Source organism: Dermochelys coriacea, chromosome 3, assembly GCF_009764565.3.
Source record: "Dermochelys coriacea isolate rDerCor1 chromosome 3, rDerCor1.pri.v4, whole genome shotgun sequence".
Classification (NCBI taxonomy): Eukaryota; Metazoa; Chordata; order Testudines; family Dermochelyidae; genus Dermochelys; species Dermochelys coriacea.
This window is the reverse complement of record NC_050070.1, coordinates 6,723,617-6,745,235: the sequence shown is the minus strand read 5'-3', so window position 1 is coordinate 6,745,235 and position 21,619 is coordinate 6,723,617. Positions and strand designations below refer to the sequence as shown.

At 43.7% G+C, this 21,619-nt stretch overlaps 1 protein-coding gene across 2 annotated transcripts in view; it reads left to right on the top strand.

The window, feature by feature from the left end:
• Positions 1–21,619, top strand: part of ELP3 (elongator acetyltransferase complex subunit 3) — a 154,235-nt gene that overhangs the window by 75,858 nt on the left and 56,758 nt on the right. For both annotated transcript variants that reach the window (XM_038397962.2, XM_038397963.2), the window contains exons 10-12: positions 7,462–7,655; positions 17,413–17,503; positions 19,895–19,960. In XM_038397962.2, the coding sequence (XP_038253890.1) occupies positions 7,462–7,655; positions 17,413–17,503; positions 19,895–19,960 (351 nt within the window). The remainder of the gene's footprint in view (positions 1–7,461; positions 7,656–17,412; positions 17,504–19,894; positions 19,961–21,619) is intronic.

Here is a 21,619-nt window from a genome sequence, read left to right as displayed (position 1 = left end):
ATTTTTCTGTAGTACCTGGCTGGTGAATCTTGCCCATATGCTCAGGGTTTAGCTGATCGCCATATTTGGGGACGGGAAGGAATTTCCTCGAGGGCAGATTGGAAGAGGCCCTGGAGATTTTTTGCCTTCCTCTGTAGCATGGGGCATGGTTGACTTGAGGGAGGCTTCTCTGCTCCTTGAGGTCTTTAAACCACGATTTGAGGACTTCAGTAGCTCAGACCTAGGTGAGGTTTTCGTAGGAGTGGGTGGCCTGCGTTGTGCAAGAGGTCGGACTAGATGATCAGAATGGTCCCTTCTGACCTTGGTATCTATGAATCTATGTATATGCATTTAATTTATAATACAAACCAATGAGTTTCTAAGTATTCTGAGAGGGGAATCTCACTTTCTTTAGGTTTCAGAGTAGCAGCCGTGTTAGTCTGTATTCGCAAAAAGAAAAGTAGTACTTGTGGCACCTTACAGACTAACAAATTTATTAGAGCATAAGCTTTCGTGAGCTACAGCTCACTTCATCGGATGCATTTGGTGGAAAAAAACAGAGGAGAGATTTATATACACACATAGAGAACATGAAACAATGGGTTTATCATACACACTGTAAGGAGAGTGATCACTTAAGATAAGCCATCACCAGCAGCGGGGGGGGGGGGGAGGAGGAAAACCTTTCATGGTGACAAGCAAGGTAGGCTAATTCCAGCAGTTAACAAGAATATCAGAGGAACAGTAGGGGGGGGGAAATACCATGGGGAAATAGTTTTACTTTGTGTAATGACTCATCCATTCCCAGTCTCTATTCAAGCCTAAGTTAATTGTATCCAGTTCGCAAATTAATTCCAATTCAGCAGTCTCTCGTTGGAGTCTGTTTTTGAAGCTTTTTTGTTGAAGGATAGCCACTCTTAGGTCTGTAATCGAGTGACCAGAGAGATTGAAGTGTTCTCCAACTGGTTTTTGAATGTTATAATTCTTGATGTCTGATTTGTGTCCATTCATTCTTTTACGTAGAGACTGTCCAGTTTGGCCAATGTACATGGCAGAGGGGCATTGCTGGCACATGATGGCATATATCACATTGGTAGATGCGCAGGTGAAGGAGCCTCTGATAGTGTGGCTGATGTGATTAGGCCCTATGATGGTGTCCCCTGAATAGATATGTGGACAGAGTTGGCAACGGGCTTTGTTGCAAGGATAGGTTCCTGGGTTAGTGGTTCTGTTGTGTGGTGTGTGGTTGCTGGTGAGTATTTGCTTCAGATTGGGGGGCTGTCTGTAAGCAAGGACTGGCCTGTCTCCCAAGATCTGTGAGAGTGATGGGTCGTCCTTCAGGATAGGTTGTAGAGCCTTGATGATGCGTTGGAGAGGTTTTAGTTGGGGGCTGAAGGTGATGGCTAGTGGCGTTCTGTTATTTTCTTTGTTGGGCCTGTCCTGTAGTAGGTGACTTCTGGGTACTTTTCTGGCTCTGTCAATCTGTTTCTTCACTTCAGCAGGTGGGTATTGTAGTTGTAGGAATGCATGATAGAGATCTTGTAGGTGTTTGTCTCTGTCTGAGGGGTGGGAGCAAATGCGGTTATATCGTAGAGCTTGGCTGTAGACAATGGATCGAGTGGTATGATCTGGATGAAAGCTAGAGGCATGTAGGTAGGAATAGCGGTCAGTAGGTTTCCGATATAGGATGGTGTTTATGTGACCATCGCTTATTAGCACCGTAGTGTCCAGGAAGTGGATCTCTTGTGTGGACTGGTCCAGGCTGAGGTTGATGGTGGGATGGAAATTGTTGAAATCATGGTGGAATTCCTCAAGAGCTTCTTTTCCATGGGTCCAGACAATGAAGATGTCATCAATGTAGCGCAAGTAGAGTAGGGGCATTAGGGGAGGAGAGCTGAGGAAGCGTTGTTCTAAGTCAGCCATAAAAATGTTGGCATTGTGTGGGGCCATGCGGGTACCCATCGCAGTGCCGCTGATTTGAAGGTATACATTGTCCCCAAATGTGAAATAGTTATGGGTGAGGACAAAGTCACAAAATTCAGCCACCAGGTTAGCCGTGACAGTATCGGGGATACTGTTCCTGACGGTTTGTAGTCCATCTTTGTGTGGAATGTTGGTGTAGAGGCTTCTACATCCATAGTGGCTAGGATGGTGTTTTTAGGAAGATCACCGATGGACTGTAGTTTCCTCAGGAAGTTAGTGGTGTCTCGAAGATAGCTGGGAGTGCTGGTAACCAAGGGCCTGAGGAGGGAGTCTACATAGCCAGACAATCTTGCTGTCAGGGTGCCAATGCCTGAGATGATGGGGTGTCCAGGATTTCCAGGTTTATGGATCTTGGGTAGCAGATAGAATACCCCAGGTCGGGGTTCTAGGGGTGTGTCTGTGCGGATTTATTCTTGTGCTTTTTCAGGAAGTTTCTTGAGCAAATGCTGTAGTTTCTTTTGGTAACTCTCAGTGGGATCAGAGGGTAATGGCTTGTAGAAAGTGGTGTTGGAGAGCTGCCTAGTAGCCTCTTGTTCATACTCCGTCCTATTCATGATGACGACAGCACCTCCTTTGTCAGCCTTTTTGATTATGATGTCAGAGTTGTTTCTGAGACTGTGGATGGCACTGTGTTCTGCATGGCTGAGGTTATGGGGTAAGCGATGCTGCTTTTCCACAATTTCAGCTCGTGCACGTCGGCGGAAGCACTCTATGTAGAAATCCAGGCTGCTGTTTCAACCTTCAGGAGGAGTCCACCCAGAATCCTTCTTTTTGTAGTGTTGGCAGGAAGGTCTCTGTGGGTTAATATGTTGGTCAGAGGTGTGTTGGAAATATTCCTTGAGTCGGAGACGTCGAAAAGAGGATTCTAGGTCACCACAGAACTGTATCATGTTCGTGGGGGTGGAGGGGCAAAAGGAGAGGCCCCGAGATAGGACAGATTCTTCTGCTGGGCTAAGAGTATAGTTGGATAGATTAACAATATTGCTGGGTGGGTTACGGGAACCATTGTTGTGGCTTCTTGTGGCATATAGTAGTTTAGATAGCTTAGTGTCCTTTTTCTTTTGTAGAGAAGCAAAGTGTGTGTTGTAAATGGCTTGTCTAGTTTTTGTAAAGTCCAGCCACGAGGAAGTTTGTGTGGAAGGTTGGTTCTTGATGAGAGTATCCAGTTTTGAGAGCTCATTCTTAATCTTTCCCTGTTTGCTGTAGAGGATGTTGATCAGGTGGTTCCGCAGTTTCTTTGAGAGTGTGTGGCACAAGCTGTCAGCATAGTCTGTGTGGTATGTAGATTGTAATGGATTTTTTACCTTCAGTCCTTTCGGTATGATGTCCATCTGTTTGCATTTGGAGAGGAAGATGATGTCTGTCTGTATCTGTGCGAGTTTTTTCATGAAGTTGACAGATTTCCACTCTATACGGCTAAATTCAGTGCCTTGCATAATGACAGGTTTCAGAGTAGCAACCATGTTAGTCTGTATTCGCACACTTTCTTTAGACATCCGTTCAAACATTTCTGTGAATATTAATGTTGAACCTTATTAGTGGAAGGAATTTTTTTCTGCAGTAGCACCAAAAACTGATTGAGTGGTTGATTTGTTGTTTGTATTTTCTGTATTTCATTGTAGAAGTTTTTGGTGCTTCCTTACTGCAATATCTCACTTTTATTTTTGGGCTGCTTGATCATATTACTCCAGCCTCTTCAGATTTCATTCTGTGAATTTCCAGACAAAACATCATGATGTCTTTATTTTTCTCTTCAGACCACTGTGGTCCAATGCTAGTGTGTTCATTAGTCCATTCATAACGGCTTTCTTTTACACATGGAGTGCCTTTGAACTCCCAAAAGAGGGTGGAAATCTGTTATTGAAGCATGACTCTGAGTGTCAGGCCTGCTGAATTCTGTTCTAGTCTTACCCCACGCCACATACGAATCAGTGACTGGGTCATTTGATCTTTCTGTGCCTCAGGTTGCCTGTTCCAAAAATCTGTCCAGTGTTGTTTACTTGACTCACTGGGATGTTTTATGGCTCTGTTTGTAAGTGCTTTGAGATTATGAAAATTGCTACCATGTATATGTTTGCAAAGTATTATTACTTTCACTTTTCATGACGCTGCTGAGCTGACATCCTAACATTTAATTTTGACACGTGAAATACTTTTGGGGACATAACGAAAAGTTGGTTCATGGAGACTTTGGGATAAGAGGGTTTCTGTTGAACTGGGACTTGACTGAATCCTTCTTTTGGTAAAAGACTCTCACTTCAGAAGGCCTCAACAGAAAAGATTTTAAAAACAAAACAAAACAAAACCTTCCTGAGAACTGTGACTTGTCATAGACTAAGGTTCCAGGACTGAATATGACTGGATATTCAGTTGATGGCCATCATTGGCTATCTTAGCACCACCAGAGCTTTTGCTGAGCATGTTGTTTGGTGAAAGAGGAGATCCATTTCAATGTAGGCTTAAACAGTTTCTTATAGCCTTTATTTTGCATGTTATAAGACAGTGCTGTTATCACCTATGAATTACAGATAGTGCAAAACCAGTTAAGATAAGAAAGGTAATTAATCAAGTTATCTCTTCTGGTGACAGGATGACTCTCTTTTTTTCAAATCTCTGGTCTCTGCTATGTTCTTCCCCTATGTCTTCTCCACTCTTCTGTTGTCAGTCACCTGTATTTTATCCCTTGTTCCCTAACTTTGCACAGACTGTTTACTAAGTTACTTCATTCATGTACCTATCTAAGTAGAACATTCTCATGCATAAATCACAATTACTAACCTAAATTAATACGTTTTTGTTTATTCTGTTAAAACTTACTTTTATTTGTCTACTTCTGTCTTCTATTCTATGCTGTAAACCCCACTGGGTCTATCCGGTACTTACCTTACTTGTCTGTTTTTGTGACCTTGGATTTTTACTTGTTCGTATATCTTGTGGGGTGAGGTGGGGCGGGGGAGGGAAGGGCACCTGATGTTAACAATTCCCTCATGACACTCTGCTTCACTCCTCTATTTACACAGACCAAAGATTTTACAAATAAGACACACAAACCAGTTTTAATGGGTTTACACAGCCCTGAAACTGTTTCAGCTCAGTTCTTAAATGCTGCATCAGCAGATACATTCAAAAAGCAAAAATTCCATCATTATCTTGTTATAATATATATATAATATTCATTTCTCTAATATATATATATATATATATATATATATATATATATATATATATATATATATATATATTTGACTGACACAATTCATTACAGTTTTCTACAACATGATCTCTGGCCATGTAGTGGTATTCCTTGGTAAACATGCTTCAGAATTCATTGCTCTTCCATCCTAGTGAGAGTGGTAAATTAGATAGTAGAAAGGATGGTCTTGTTTTTCAGGAACTGTAATGGCACTGACATAATCTAAGTTCTGTTCCCAGCTCAGCCAGAGGTTGCTTGTGTGACCTTGTACAAGTCACTTATTATATCATTATTATGCATCCGATGAAGTGAGCTGTAGCTCACGAAAGTTTATGTTCAAATAAATTTGTTAGTCTCTAAGGTGCCACAAGTACTCCTTTTCTTTTTATTATATCCTGTGTCTCAGTTCATCAGTAAAATTGGGATAACTTTTTCGTACTTCATAAAGGGTGGTGTCAGATTAAAATCCATTAATGACTGTGAGAACAGATTTAAACATTTTATTAAAGCTAATGTGAAAAAAATTATATAATACATAGGTTGAAAAAAAGTGTGTCTGTACATTTGGGTATAGTGCTTAGATTATCCACAAACACAGAGTTTGTTTTTAAAGTTATATGATACATAGAGTACATAATCAGCAATAACCCAAATTTAGGTGAATAGATTTAACAATAGAGTTTAGATATTAGAATCTGAATATTCGGGCACATCACTCATGAGAAGTTGTACAGAGATTTGGTTGTGGAAAGCAAAGTATATCAATTAGTGGAGATTGTCCCTCAGTAATTGAGAATTAGGTTGGTTGTCCATTTAGAAAATACAGTCCATGAGGAGAGTATTTGTTACTTTCCTGACAGCGTTTCTCATTGGCACTCCAGCTCATCTCTCCTGGTATGTGATGAGCGCCTTGTCAGCACTTAGAGCAGAGGTGGGCAAAGTATGGCCTGCGGGTCACATCCAGCCTGCGGTAACCTCCTGCCCGGCCCATGAGCTCCTGGCCTGGGAGGCTAGCCCCCAGGCCCTCCCCTGCTGTTCCCCCTCTGCCACAGCCTCAGCTCACTGTACCCCTGGTGCAATGTTATGGGCGTCAGCACAGCTGTAGAGCTTTGGCCTGACCCAGTGGTCTGTGCTGCATGGTGGTGTGGCTGGCTCCAGCAGGCAGCACAGCTGCCTGTCCTAGTACTCTAGGTGGCGCGGCTGTAGCGCTGCCAGCCACTGGTGCTCCAGGCAGCGCGGTAAGCCGGCAGGGAAGGTTGGATAGAGGGCAGGGGAGTTTGGGGTGGTGGTCAGGGGGTGGGGTGTGGATGGGGTCGGGGCGGTCAGAGGGGGGGAACAGGGGTGTTGAACGGGGACAGGGGTCCTGGGGGGCAGTCAGGGGCGGGGAGTCCGGGGGTGGTCAGGGGACAGGGAGCGGAGGGGGGTGGATGTGGCAGGAGTCCCGGGGGAGCCATCAGAGGACAGGGGGGTTGGATGGGGCAGGAGTCCCAGAGGGTGAGAAGCAGGGTGGATTGGATAGGGGGCGGGGGCCAGGCCCTGACTTAAATAGACAAATGTGAGATAATTGCCTCAGAGCTTCTAATCAACCTTTTAGCTTTTGACTAATGACCTTAGTTGTGGTTACTGGAATTTTATTTGTAGTAAAACAGTATTTCATAACTTTTCTGCACACTATACATGTCTAATGGCTTCCAGTGACCATAGGCGTTCGGAGGTTTTCATTTTGGAGCTGTGTACTGGAATTTAGATATGGATATGTGAGTAGTAGGTGCTGTTTGTTCCACCTTCCCAGTATTGCTCAGCGCATAGGCGACATGCGTTTCAGTTGTTTTTATATTACTATTCAATTGTTGTATCCTGGACATATTGAGTAGTCTCTGAGTGTTGTCCACAAAGAGTGACGATAAGCCCATTCCTTTAATATTGTTCTGATTCTGAGCAAAATTCTATTACAATGAATAATATGACTCAGAGTTCTATTGACTTCATATTGAAATCTGGTGAAATCTGCATCCTCACCTTGTGTGAATTTTTCTGCAGCAATCTTATTCTTTTATTAAAAAAAAAAAAGTATAATCCTCTAAATTTAAGAATAAGTCCTTAGACTGATAAAAATATTGGAAACTGAATGTAAGACTGCCTTTTTAAATTCTCATAATTATCCTTTAAAAAAAAATCTGTCCTTCTGATGCAGCTTGAATTTTTTTTTTTTTTTTTTTTTTTTAAAGAAGAGAGAGCTTCTGGTTTGAAAGCCCCAGAAGGTAGTGCTTCGGTTTCTGATTTGCATTTGTGTTCTGTGTTTACAGGAGTTTTTTGAGAACCCTTCTTTTCGCCCTGATGGCATGAAACTATACCCAACTCTAGTGATCCGTGGTACTGGCCTGTACGAGCTCTGGAAGTCTGGAAGATATAAGAGTTATTCTCCAAGCACTTTAGTGGATTTGGTGGCTAGAATTCTGGCTCTTGTACCACCATGGACACGAGTGTACCGTGTTCAGAGGTAATTTTTCTTGGTGGACTTTATTGGTTGTTTTTTTGTCTCGGCTGTACAAAGAGTTGCTCTGATTGTAGTAAGTTCTTAACTACAATATTTATTTTTTTGTCCTTCTCCATCATTATTTCACTAAAGTTTATTAAAATTGCTGCCAGTCAATGGGTTAAACTGAATAATGTGAGTACCAGAGTTGCCTCTCAAACTCACCTACATATTGCCAATATTCCAGACCCCTCCCAAATGAGCGTCAGGCCAGGATGAGGAACAAATAGCATTGATGGAGTATGTCCTCTTGCCTGTAGCTAAGGCCAATATATCCAAACTCTTATTAATGGATCTGTGCCGCAATTGATACTTTCAACTCTTAAATCCTGCTGTCACTCCTCAGCGATGTCATAGGGGTTAGCAAAAGTACACTGAGGCCTGATCTACACTAGAATTAGATTGAAGGAAGCTGCCTTAAGTCAACCTGTTAATGTATGTGTCTACACTACGGGGTCCTTTACGTCGACCTAAGTTGCCTCTTATGTCAACTTCTGTAATCCACCTCTGCGAGAGCGTAGTACTTAATTTGATTTTCATAGGTTGATTACAATATAGTGCCGACACAGCGTTGTGTAATTCGACTTAATTGACCTCCAGGTGGAGTCCCACAGTGCTCATCTGTGACTGCTCTGGAGATCATTCTCAACTCTGCTGCACTGCAGCCAGGTACACTGGAAACAAACCCTGCTCTGCTAAAGACCCAGGAATTTTTGATTTCCCATTTCCTGTTTGATCAGCATTGGGAGCGTGCCAGGTTGAGCACAGCTGATCATGGAGACTACATGCTCCAAACGTGCTCCAGCCTGGTCTGCACAGCAGGTGGTGGATCTCATTGCTGTGTGGGGAGAAGAGTCTATGCAGGCAGAGCTCTGATCCAGCATGAGAAAGCTGACAATTATGCAAAGATCACTTGTGGAATCGGGGAGAAGGGCTATATGAGGGATACACAGCAGTGCCGTGTGAAAATAAAGAACTTTGCCAAGCCTTCTCCCAGAAGGCAAGGGAGGCAAACAGTTGTTCTGGTGCTGAACCCCACACGTGCCGGTTCCATGCAATTCTCAGGGGTGACCCTACCAGCACCCCCACAAGCAATGTGGACACCTCACAGGTGTGTTAGTCCAGGGACAACACGGGAGGATGATATGGTGGATGAGGAAGAGGAGGAGAATGGGAGACAGGTGAGTGGTGGATCCATTCTCCCTGAGAACCAGGAAATATTTTTAACCTGGGAGCCCTGTGGGTCGCAGGACATCACGGTGGCCAACTGTGATGCTGGGGAAGACGCCTCTGATGAGTACATAGTTACAATCAAAGTCCAGTTAAACTTTAGCAGGCACACACATTCAGTGGTATTGCATGTTTACTGTGAAGAAAAAGCCAGGTGCTGTGGTTCTCTGCTTACAAGAGGCCGCTCCAGCTATGCAGAGGGTGGCCCCCGGAAAAGGCTGTTTGTGAAGTGGGAATCCTCCATGGATATCTCGAGGAAACTTTCATGGAGGTACTCTGCAATCCTTTGCAGAAGGTTTCTGGGAAGGGCAGTCTTATTTCTTCCGCCATGGTAGGACACTTTTCCCATGCAACTCCTGAATTAATTCTGCTGCATCATTGCAGTACATAGCATAGAAGTTAATAATTTGAACCAAACTCTGTCCTTGTTTGAGACTGTCAACTCTGTATTCTTTTTTTAAATGACTAATGTATCCAAACTCTTATTAATGGATCTCTCTTACCTTCAGGAGAGTGATATATCATAGGGTCGCCTAAGGGAAATGGGGGAAGTTCTCAGTAAAAGTGCTCTTCCAGGGGAAAAAAAAATGGAGACCCACCCCACCCCCAGCCACATTTTGGATCACCAAACCATGTGGCCACTAATGTGCCTTTACTGTGCTTGGCATGGGTCAGCAAGTAGTTTAAGTGGCTGATAGGAGACTGGGGCCCCATATCTGAAATTCTGCAGTTTGGGAGTGAAAATGTTCCCTCCTGCCCTGTTCGTAAACAACTTCCCGTGGTGCTATGGGGAGGGATGATTTGTTCGACTAGCTCCCTCTGCTCCCGACATGAGTCTGTCATAAACTTTATTAAAAGTGCGGTCACCCATGACTCAGAGCGGTGGGCTACTCACCATGGCTGGAACAGCAAAATGGCGCAGTGAATGGTTACAGATTCTGATTGTTATGGCTTGCACCTAGTGTAATAAGTGTTTTTTTTTATTTGTTTTTTTTAATGAAAACGGCCTTGCTATGGAAACATTTTATGCATATACAATGGCCCCTTTCTTTTTTTCCATGACTCACAGCTGGAAATGTGTCCTTCAGCATGTCATCAACACCTGAAACAGGACTTCCTCTGATTAGGAGGAGAAAGAGAACACGGGAGGATATGTTCACTGAGATAATGAACGTCAACAAGACAGCTGACGCAGGGCTGAGAGCACGGAGGATTTTACTGTCTGAGAAGTTGAACATGAACGTGGACATGGAGAGCAGAAAAGCTTTCCATGAGACTGAGTGTGCGGCGCAGGATGAGATGCTTCAGATTATGAGGGACCAATCAGACTTGTTGAGACGTCTAGTTGAACTGCAGGAACAGAAGCAGGAGGAGAGAGTCCCTCTGCATACCCTGGTGGACAGCCAGCCAACATCTCCTGGCGCAGAATCACCCTCCTGGAAGCGTTCCCTGAGGTGCGAAAGAAAAGTCCATTATCCCTTTCTCTTAACTCAGGGGGAGGATACAAAGAACAGAAGGCGCCCATTCTCAGACCTTTGATGATATCGAATGCGGTGTTATGTTACACAGCTGCAAATGTTTCTCCCGTTCCACTTTACAATCTCTTTTCCTCAAGGCTAACTTTTTTTTTCTGTTCTCCCTCTTTACTTATGTTTGCTGAGCCTATAGTTGAACTGTTCCTTACTGCTGTGCAGACAGCCAGTGTATGGCTTCATGGGCCATGGGAGCAAAGGGTAGGCTGGGTCCTCCAGGATAACTATAGGCATCTCAACATGATCAGCGTTCATTTTGTGGTCTGGAAAGAAAGTCCCGGATTGCAGCTTTTTGAGCAGACCCGAGTTCCTAAAGATGCACGTGTCACGAACCTTTCCCGACCATCCTACGTTGATGTTGGTGAAACGCCCCCTGTGATCCACCTGTGTTTGCAACACCACTGAAAAGTGCCCCTTTTGGTTTATGTACTCTTTGGCAAGGTGGTCTGATGCCAAGATGGGGATATTGTGCTATCTATCACCACACCGCAATTAGGGAACCCCTTCGCTGCAAAACCATCCACTATGTCCTGCACATTTCCCAAACTCACTACCCTTAGTAGAAGTCAATTAATGGCCCTTCACACTTGGAGCACAGCAGCTCCAATGGTTGATTTACGTACTTCAAATTGATTCCTCACTGACCGGTAACTGTCTGGCATTGCAAGCTTCCAAATAGCGATTGCCACTCGCTTCTCCACTGTCAGAGCAGCTCTCATTTTTGTGTTGCTGAACTGCAGGGCAGGGGAAAGCTCTGCACAAAGTTCCTGGAAGGTGGCCTTCTGCATTCGAAAGTTCTGCAGCCACTGCTTATCATCCCATACCTGCAAAACGATGCAGTCCCATCAATCAGTGCTTGTTTCACAGGACCAGAAGCGGGCAGCTGCTCTGTGACTGCCAGCTGCAACTGTGAATTGTTTTTTTTCAATGGCTTGCAGCAGGGCTACTTGTAGGACTTAGCTATGTTCCGTGTGGCGGACCCTACTTCAGCTCTAGAAATGCTGCAGGAGAAGGTGCAAGGTGTTTGAGATGCTCACAGCAAGAGTGCACAACTATCCAGGCTCTATGCTTCTGGGGTTATGGCGTACGCGTGGCAGTTTTAAGGCATGAAAACCACTGGGTTGTTTGCCGTTGATATGAGAGAGGGAGGACATTGCATCATGGGATGCCAACGCAATGTTCCCATTCTCCCCTGCGACAATGTTTTGGTCCCATGAGGCATTGCACAAACTTCCCAAAACACACTATGGCAAGTTGCACTTTGGGATAGCTACCCACGATGCACTGCTTTGTGCATCGATGCAGGCGCTGCTAGTGAGGACGCATTCCATCAAGATAATGAGCATGGTGTGGACACACACAATCGACTTAATTAATTTGGAGGCTCGAGGTTGAATTAGATAAAGTCAACTTAATTTTGTAGTGTAGACAAGCCCTGAGGTAGCTCTATTCATTCTATTCAAACTGTGTCCAGAGAATTGATTGGCACCTGCTCTTCCATCTCTGTATCTTTCATCCATTGTCCCTCAGGGATGTGTCCTCTCTCCCATCTTCTACATCTGTATGATGTCATTCGGGGAGATTGATAAGCAGAATGGATGGAAATGGCAATAGTATGCAATCAGCATCAACTCTTATCTCTCCAAGGATCTGGTTGAAATGAGCAGTATGTATGAAGAGCAGGAAGCTGAAGCTGAATCCTGGGGCAGGGGGAAAAAGGGGGGATGCTAATAGGGAAGAGGAAACCTACCTTAAGGGGTGTCTGCTAAGCGCTTCAGTATTCCCCTGGACTCCTCACTGCTTCTGGATATCCACAAAGCCATGACCATGGAAAAAATCCTTTTCTATAATAAGACTTCACCCCTTTCTGATGACTCAGACACAGACACCATGATTCACCCATTTATGACCTCTAGGCGTTATTATTGCAAAGCTCCATACTCGGGAATGAAACTGCCAACCGTAAAGAAATCTAGCTAGTTTACAACACAGCAGGCCATCTGCTGAACAGCCCACGTCTGGAGAGTTCATCTCCCCTCGGTGCTCTGCTTGATGCACTAGCTTCCTGAAGAATACTGAGGTCATAATCAAGATTTCATCCCTCAATTTAAAAGTCCTCTATGGATGTGGCTTATGTTACTTGAGGAACCTCCTAATATTGTGAGCAGGACCTCCTGCGACCATCATTCCAATGGAATGTGATTGAACTGTCAACCTCCAAAAGTGAACCTAGTGTGTAGGAGACTGAGTTTTCTCAGTGACTGGCCCATGAATCTGGAACTTAGTCCCAAAAGAGATAAAGATGAATTGCAACACCTTCCAGGCAAAAATGCAAAACCCACATCTTTAACCAAGATATCCCTCAATAACACTAGATTTTGAAAGGGGTGGGGGAGGAAGAGTACAAAAAAAATTAAATCCATTTACTACTGACTAGTGGGAAGAGAGATTATATCTTTGTGCACACGTCACAATTATGGGAAGTGCTCAGATGTTTATGATGTTTACGTAAGAATTTATATAGATGGGTGAGGTTAAAAAAAGGATTGCTGAATGATTTGTTGGTGTCCATGAAAAGATGCAAAATGATGAAAATAGTAACTGGCACTTAGAGCGTCTTTTACTTGAGCATCTCAAAGAACCTTAGAGGAGTAGTTGAGGCAAACATCCAAACTAGTTTGGAGATGGAGCTTGATAAATTTATGAATGGGATCGCCTGCAATAGAATTGCCTGCAATAGCTGGGCACTGGACTTGATAATCCCGGATGATCCTCTGTAAGTATTACCCCCATTTTCCAGATGGGGAAACTGAGACGCACAGGTTAAATGATTTGGTCGAGACCACACAGCAAGTCAATGGCAATCCAGAATAAAACCTAGATGTCTACATTGCTAGCTGTGTCTCTGTCCACTGGCTCACACTGCCTTCCTAGGCAATCCAAACTGCCTAAATATAAAGGGTGAAATCCTAGTTCCCTTGAAGTCAATCTCAAAACTCCTAATAATTTCAGTGTGGCCAAGATTTTAGCTCTGGTATCCCGGATTTTACCATTATTTTGTTTCAGAATTTTAAAAAGTCCTGGCATCTTCAACCTGATGCTTTGTCCTTGGGCTATCCAGAATGTGCAGCTATTTGATCCATACAGCCATCCCCAGCTATGTAAACAAATATATTCTAATCTGGATTAAAGGGAGGATGGGAGACCTATTTTCCTCTGTCACTGCCACAAAATACTAATTTTCCATATGTTAGTATGCTGATTAGAGATTGTGAATTATTGTCTGTTCCCCATATGCAAATGAGCGGATCAGATATGTGTTGCTGTGGAAGCTTATTTTTTATTTCTTTACAATGTCTTATTTACCATATCAGTGTTCCAAAGGTGGCAAAGTCTCCACACTGGGTTTTGCTATAGACCAGGGGTGGCTAAATTTACTGGCCCTTCAAGCCGCATATGACTATCTTCAGACATTTGAGTGCCAGGGTGTGCCTGCCGGGTCTCAGGGCCTTCAGCCTTGCAGGAGGCACCTGCCAGGGTACTGGGCTTCAGCCCTATGGGGAGGGGGATCTCGGGGCTTCAGCCCCGGGGGTGGTACCTGCTGGCCTTGAGACTTCAGCTCCCGCAGGGTGTGTTGCTTCAGCCTCCACAGGGCACACCTGCAGAGACTCAGGGCTTCAGCCCCATGGGGAGCAGGGTCTCGGGGCTTCAGCCCTGTGGGAGGTACCTGCTGGGGCTTGGGGCTTCAAGCCCCCACAGGGTGTTTGGCTTCAGCCTCCGCAGAGTACTTCTGCGGGGGCTTAGGGCTTCAGCCCCAAGGGGAGGGGATCTCTGGGTTTCAGCAGGAGCGGTGCTTCAGTCTTGAGCCCTGGCAAGTGCCTCCCATAAGGCTAAAGCCCTGAGACCTCCCTCCCCACTGGGCAGAAGCCAGAGATGATGCATGGGAGGAGCATGTGGGGTCATGTCTCTCCCGCCCCCCTCCCTATTTTTGCCAGGGTTTGCTGGCTCTGCTTGGTTAAATGGTGTTGCCAGGCCCCCTCCCTGCACAGCAGTTGCTGGAGCTGGTAAGCTGGGAGCTGTGGCCGTGGGGAGAGGCAGCGGCAAACAACTGGGAACTGCAGGGAGAGCCACTGCTTTGGCTGCTGCCCCTCCCTGCAACTCCCAGTTGTTTACCGCTGCCTCTCCACATGGAGCTAACACCTGGGAGCTGCAAAGAGGGGCTGCTGAAGGTAAGGTGGGGGTGTGACTCAAACTGTTGGAGGTGGTAAATCCCCATCTGCTAGGCAGAGAATGGAGGGTCTGGGGGGCTCTGCAAGCTGCACTTTAACTGTAAAAGAGCAACATGCAGTTTGCGAGCTGTGTTTTGGCCACCCCTGCTATAGACCTAGTGCTAGAAGATATCAGTTAGTTTTATTTGTGTTCCTGTTGGGAAGTACACAACAGCCTGGCCCTTTGGAGCTGCTCCGTAATTGGAAGAAATAGGCAGTCAGTCAGATTATTGCCTTAGCTCTAACATGCCCAGATGAAAATACTGTTCTCTACTCAGTCCTTTAGACTCAATGTGAAGTGCTCATTACTTCTAATTGAAGCTGTTTGAAGTCTGTTATCTTAGTTCTATGATGCTTTATTTACTCTAAGAAATCAGATGAATAAATTAACTGGCTCGCTAATTGCATTTGCCTTGGTTTTGGTGTGAGAGAGAGTCAGATTTGAGGAATTTTTCAGAGCCCTTTCTGCTTTATAAAATGTGCTAATGTATCGCAAACAAAATAAGGGCAGAAAATAATATTCTCAAGGCTTCTGGTGCAACACCCTCATACTGGTAAAAGTGTTACAAAATTTATTTAAAGTGAGTTTGGCATTGGAATGGAATGAGAGCCCTGGAGCCTGAAGTCCTAACTCTACAGAATGGGCATAGCATGGGCAGCAGCAGTGCAAGCTTTCCCTTGTCCTCTTTTCTGCCAATGTACTTCTCCTCTTCCTTGCAGTGACCACCCGTCACATTGAGAGTCTCTGTGGCTCATTCAGGCCTGGATGTCTGTGCTGAGATTGCCAAAAATGGTGACTGTTAATGGTGGCTTTTGTGACACATATTCTTAAGGAGCTGGATTGATACCTGTGAATAAATTTCATAAAGGTCACCAGCCAGCTGTCAGCTGGTACTAACTTCTGATCACTTTGTTTAAACCAGGTTTTGAGATCAAACTGTACTACGTTGTACAGTTTAATACTCTATTGATAGTTCACTTTTTAATTTTTTTGTCTCTTTCTCTAAAATAAATGCAGAAAGTTAGCAGGATTTGGTAATGCACGTGGCTAGCAGGCTTGTCTTTCTGTCATCTTTAAAAGACTTAATATGCTCAGAGGTTAACTAGAACAATTTTTCTCCCTCCTCCTTGTAACAACCTTTTGTGTACTTGAAAACTGTTTTGTCCCCCCTCAGTCTTCTCTTCTGCAGACTAACTACCATTTTTTCATGGTATTCATCATCAAACTGAACTTAGATGCAGCAGCCTCAGCCTTGAGAGTATTGGCTGCAGTCTGTTATTGTGCAGGTCTAGAGATACTCAGTTGGGAGGCTGATGTTAGCATGCACACTCCCTCACACACCCATTCTCAGTTTTCCTAGCACTTTTTTTCAGGACTAATTCTTCACCTGGCTGATATGCTGTACATTCAAAACTTCCAAAGACATGTCCCATGGCAACTGCAGTGCCAACTCCAGCCAAAAAAGTGGAAAAGCAGGTTGATCTCCTTCCAAATACTCTGCTGGTAATCTTTTCTGGAAGCATAGACAGAAAACAGCCATTGAGGCTTTAGACAAGGGAATAAGTCCCTTCCCTTCTTCTGGTGCGAGCATCTTCAGACTGCCTTATCTCAGCAGGTTTTTCCTCTGAAGTGCTGCTCCTCCAGGTTCAATTTAAAGATTACTCATCAGGAGGAGGCCATTGGTGCCTCGAGAGTTGGAAGACCAAAGCTGATATTCTCTTGAAAACTGCCCAACTCCAAAAGTTTCTTTTGATTTTTTTTGAGGTTCTAAAGCCTAGGCAGATTCCTCCCCTTTATGAGGAATGCTTCAAGGTGAGCCCTGGTCTGGGGTTGAGCCACCTCAGAAATAATTACTGAAGGATATTCAATAGAACTTACTGCCCCAAGGACAAGCTTATCCTTTCCCCAAAGTAAAGTAAAGTAAATTAAATCAACATTATCTACGGGCTCTTAATAGCATCAGAAGATGAAGGATATAGTAGTCCATCTTCTACACATTGGAAAGCTAGAACCAGTTCAGATATTTCAGTTCAGATATTCAGTTCAGAGTCAGATATTTTGGTAAGGGCACAAGATTGTTTGTGGCAACAAGTTCATGAGGAAATCAATATTTCAAGTGGAAATACTGAAATCTATCATTACAGCATTATCTTCTGTGGTAGAAAGACCTCAATATTTATGCAAAAATGGTATTCATAATTATTATACTGACCTCTTATGATGTTAGGTTATTACAAACTTGTTTGCATCTTTACTGAATTTTAGGAGGTAGTTACAATTGTTATATCCAGGATTTTTGGAGAATATACCAATGCTTGCTGTGAAGACTCTCTGACATGGAGGGTCCTAGAATGGAAATTCACACGTAAAACAGAATTTTCCTTTTTCCAGTTCTTGAGTATGATGAATATGAGAATAAAAACACATAAATAGCCTATTTCCCAGCATGTAAAAAGTCCTTTCCTGCTGTAAAAACCAAGCATGTAACTCTTTCCTCCTCACTACCTCCAGTTGCTAATTGGCTTGGCCATGCTCTAGTTCAGCCAAAGCTACTGGGCTTTGAAACAGGCATTAATTCAGATACCCCCTGCATAACAAAGGATTTAAGATTAGATGATGGTTGTGGCCCATCTGGCCTTATATTTTATGAATATTGTTGTATAAAGATTTTGTTTTTCCCCTTTGTATAGGGATATCCCAATGCCGCTGGTCAGCTCAGGAGTGGAGCATGGTAACTTGAGAGAACTTGCCTTGGCCAGGATGAAGGATCTAGGGACACAGGTAAAAGATCAGCAACCTTATGCCCAGGAGGCGCTCCCTGCTGACTACACTGTGCGACTGATTGTGTTTGTGAACAGAAGGAGAAAAATGGCAAAATGAGAGGAGTGTGAACTATAGGAGCCAGATTTGCTGCTCAACTAAAGATGACCTGCAAAGAAAAATATTGGGGTTTTGTCCTTTTTTTCGTTCATTTTCTGATAGGTAAAGAATACCTCAAAGATTTTTCCAAAAGAGCTGAAGTTTTGCTTGATTTCTTCATTAAAAATTTAGATTTTCCCTGCAAGACACAGGATGACCAGAGAACTAGGAGGTTTGTGACATCTCGTCTACTAAGGACATTTCTAAAGTGAGAGAGGGACGTTTTTTATGCAGACTGTTTACAACTTTTAAAAAAATTTATTCAACTCAAACATCTAACAGTTAGAAGAAAAGCTCTTTGTAAAGGATTTAGTATCTTTATTCTCCGCAGTAGGGTTGAGAAACCTTCCACGGAACACTTCCAGTAAAAATAGATATGGTGATGAAACTTAATATTCCAGCTATTTCTAAGAATTAAAAAAAATTGTAGGTGGGGGGAAAAATCTCCTTCATACATAATAAAGCAAAAAAAGGGGCCTCAAACCCAATTTTGTTTTCCGTGGCAGGCTACCCTTTAAAGAACTGAATCTCTAAACATTTCTACTGTGCGGATGACTATAGGTCTGAATTTACTGGGGCAGAAGCCTGGCAGCTGGTAGAGTGAGCAACCAAAACAGTTTGTCACATTATCACATGAACTACAAGATACCAGTGAATTTTCCTTGTATCCACTGGAGGTATAACATTATAAATAAACAGCTTTTTTTTAAGGGTCATGATAGTTGGGACTGAATTTCCACAAGAAACCTAGGTATTTTAGGTATGTAGGTTCATAATTAGAGGGTGCCCAGGCTCCTCACCTCTGCCCTCTTGACAATTTCAGCTTTCCCTCTTCGTTCTGTCTCTGTGACTAATAATACTTGGATTACTGATTGGGGCAAAGAGATAGAGGGCACAGTCCTGAAAAATGGTGTGCCCTCTCAGGACTAGGGCCCTTAATGAAGATCGTGGAATTGTCTGTCTTCTGCATGCTGTTTGTCAAGTCAGGGATTTGTAAAGCAAAGTAGATTTTGTGCATATACCGTAAAGAAGTCCAGATTTAGCATAATCACCATATAAAGATAAAGCATGCCAGTTTTTATGGTCATACCAAGGTTAAATTATTTCACTGTATATAATATAGTCTGAGTTTGATTATTTTTTTTAAAGCATTTTAGGGGGTGTTGGGATGCAGGTAGAGTCATTTGGATGCCTTGGAAATCAAGTTCCATGTGGGTTTAGGCTTGACTTAGGATTTTCATGGTTTTTCTTATTTGTGCTATGAAAACAGTCTGTCTTCAGAAAAGTTTTTCTCCTTGAGACTTCTCTCATGAAGCTTGGTTTGCACTAGTTACAAGAAGAGATACAAAAGACTTGTGCAAGCTACAATCATTGAGTTCTGTCTCTTGTTCCCTCAGACTACCAAGGAGCTGTAAAGTTTTGTAAAGTTCCCTGGCTTTTCTCTGATGCCTTGGACCATTGGTCCCAAACCTCTCACAGTTAGTCCATCCTGTACATCTGTGGGACACTTGACCAGAGAGTTAACTCTCTACCTTCTGATATTCAGATGTGTCACATGCCGATTTTGTCATTAAAAATCAGTTACCCAGATTTACAGATTGCCTGCTCAAGAGTATCTCTGGCACATTAGGTTAGATTTTTCCAATTCTAGATCTCTCTGGTAAAGGACCTGACAGACTGCAAATAAGACATACATTTTTAACAGTGAGAGTAACCACTGGAACAAATTACCAAGGGTCATGGTGGATTCTCTATCACTAACAATGTCCAATCTTAATTTAAAATTTTCCTAAAAGATCTGCTCTAGGAATTATTGTGGGGAAGTTCTATGGCCTGTGGTTTATTATATAGGAGATCAGACTAGAATCACTAGAAGATCGCAATGTTCCCTTCTGGCCTTAGAATCTATAATAATGTTAAGTCTTTCTTGCTCTTCTATATCTTTTGACTTTTCCCCCCAAGCGCTACTACTTGCAAATCAAATGGTACTTTTTCTCATGAGGTTTAATGGTTGCTCATTGAATTGATTTTTGTCAGCATGTTTTTACATTTAGCACAAAGTTCTTTTTCTAAGGTACATTAGGGACGGCTCGGTGAGCATTTTTATTTTGAAGTCTATTTATTCAAATTCTACCAGTGTAAGACAGGCTATTTCAACTTAATTTTGAGCCCATGGGGTGATTGGAAATCTTAATGTGTTTGAGCTGCATGTATTCCTCTGTTGTATGTAATTTTTCTCTCCTCTTTCCCTAGTGTCGTGATGTGAGGACAAGAGAGGTTGGAATACAAGAGATTCATCATAAAGTGAGACCATACCAGGTGAGACTTGTTGCTTCCCAGGGAGCTTGCTTCAGAGGTGACTCTCTGTGAAACATTTGGTATGAAGGAGTTGGGACTCAGTTGTGCAGCCAATTCTGCAACAGGCCTGTGTAGCTGGCTCCAGTTTTTCATCCATTTTCACAGCAGATTTGTATGTTTGTTGTTTAAGAAAATATGTTCACATGCTGAAACTTATGTACCACCATGTTCAATAACCTAGCGATAGCCACCAGTATTTCAGTATTCCTGTTGCAGTATCAGAATCCCCAGTTGACTCAGCTGTCGCCACTCTTTGCCCCCATTCCTTTCTTTTTTCTAGCAAAAAGTGTATTTAGAAAATATAAAAAGCACAATACTTGTAGGTTGAACAGAAAAAAATTTAATTGGTTGAGGTTGTATAATGTGTATATATATTCTCTATTTTTGCAAGTCTACCAATAACTACAATATTATAATAAAATGTGGTTGCTATCTAAAACAAATAAAAATAATAAAATCAATAAGCCACAATAAAGTGTAACCAGCAAATACATATGGATGTAAATCTTTTTAGAGGATGATGCTTATATAGTGCCCTTCAGTCTAGGATCTTAAAGCTGTTCACAAAAATGGATGGTAACCAGTGTTCCCTCTAATTTTTCCCACCCATGTGCAGAATGAATTGTGTTATGTGCACCAATATGAAGGTGATGTGTGACGTATCATCTTCAGATGGGTGCACATAACAAAATGCATGTGGTGGGGGTGGCGCCAAGGGGTTCGGAGTGTGGGAGGGAGCTCAGGGCTGGGGTGCAGGGGTGTGAGGGCTCCGGCTGCAGGTGTGGGCTTTGGGCCGAGGATGAGGGGCTCAGGATTGGGCCAGAGGGTTGAGTGCAGGGCTGGGAGGGCTCTGGCTGGGGGTGCAGGGTCTGGGGTGGGGCTGGGGATGAGGGGTTTGGGGTGCAGGAGGGTGCTCCAGGGCTAAGGCAGGGAGAGAGGACTCTCCCAGCCCTCTCTCCCCACAGCAGTACCTGGGCTGCGGGGGAGAGGCGCCTCTCCCTGCCGCAGGAGCTCTGCGGCTGCAGTTCCGGGCTGGTCCGGGCTTCTCTGGCTGTGCCACGCTGCCCTGGCAGCATCTGGGTCCGGGCTGCTCTGGGGTCAGGCCATGCTGCTGCGGCTCGGTCCAGACTGCTCCTGCCGTGCTGCCCCAGCAGATCGAGGTGCCCCAGCCGCAGCAGGTCCAGGCCGCAGGCTGTGTTGAGGCTGGGGGATGGGCGCCCTGGGTGGGTTCCCTGGAATAGAAAGCTAGTCATCTCACTGGTAAATGCATTATAGAAACAAATTTTATAATGCAAAATAAATTCTATCATAGATTTTTGTTGACTGCTACTAGACTTCAGGCACTAGCCTCAAAGATTCAGTGCAAAACAGGACATGCAGCCACTCCCTCAGTCTTCCTATTTCTTGTCCTCTGGCCATTGCACAAAATATCTTCCACACAGACATCTGTGCTGTCATCAGAGGCTCTAAGGCATCTTGAGTTGTAAGCTCCATGGGTAGTTAGTGAATAGCTCACTACAGCATTTTCAAAACAATGCTGCTATTAATACTCAAACACTTCTTTTATTAAACTGTCTCTCCTTAGTCTAGATCAGGGGTCAGCAACCTATGGCATGCGTG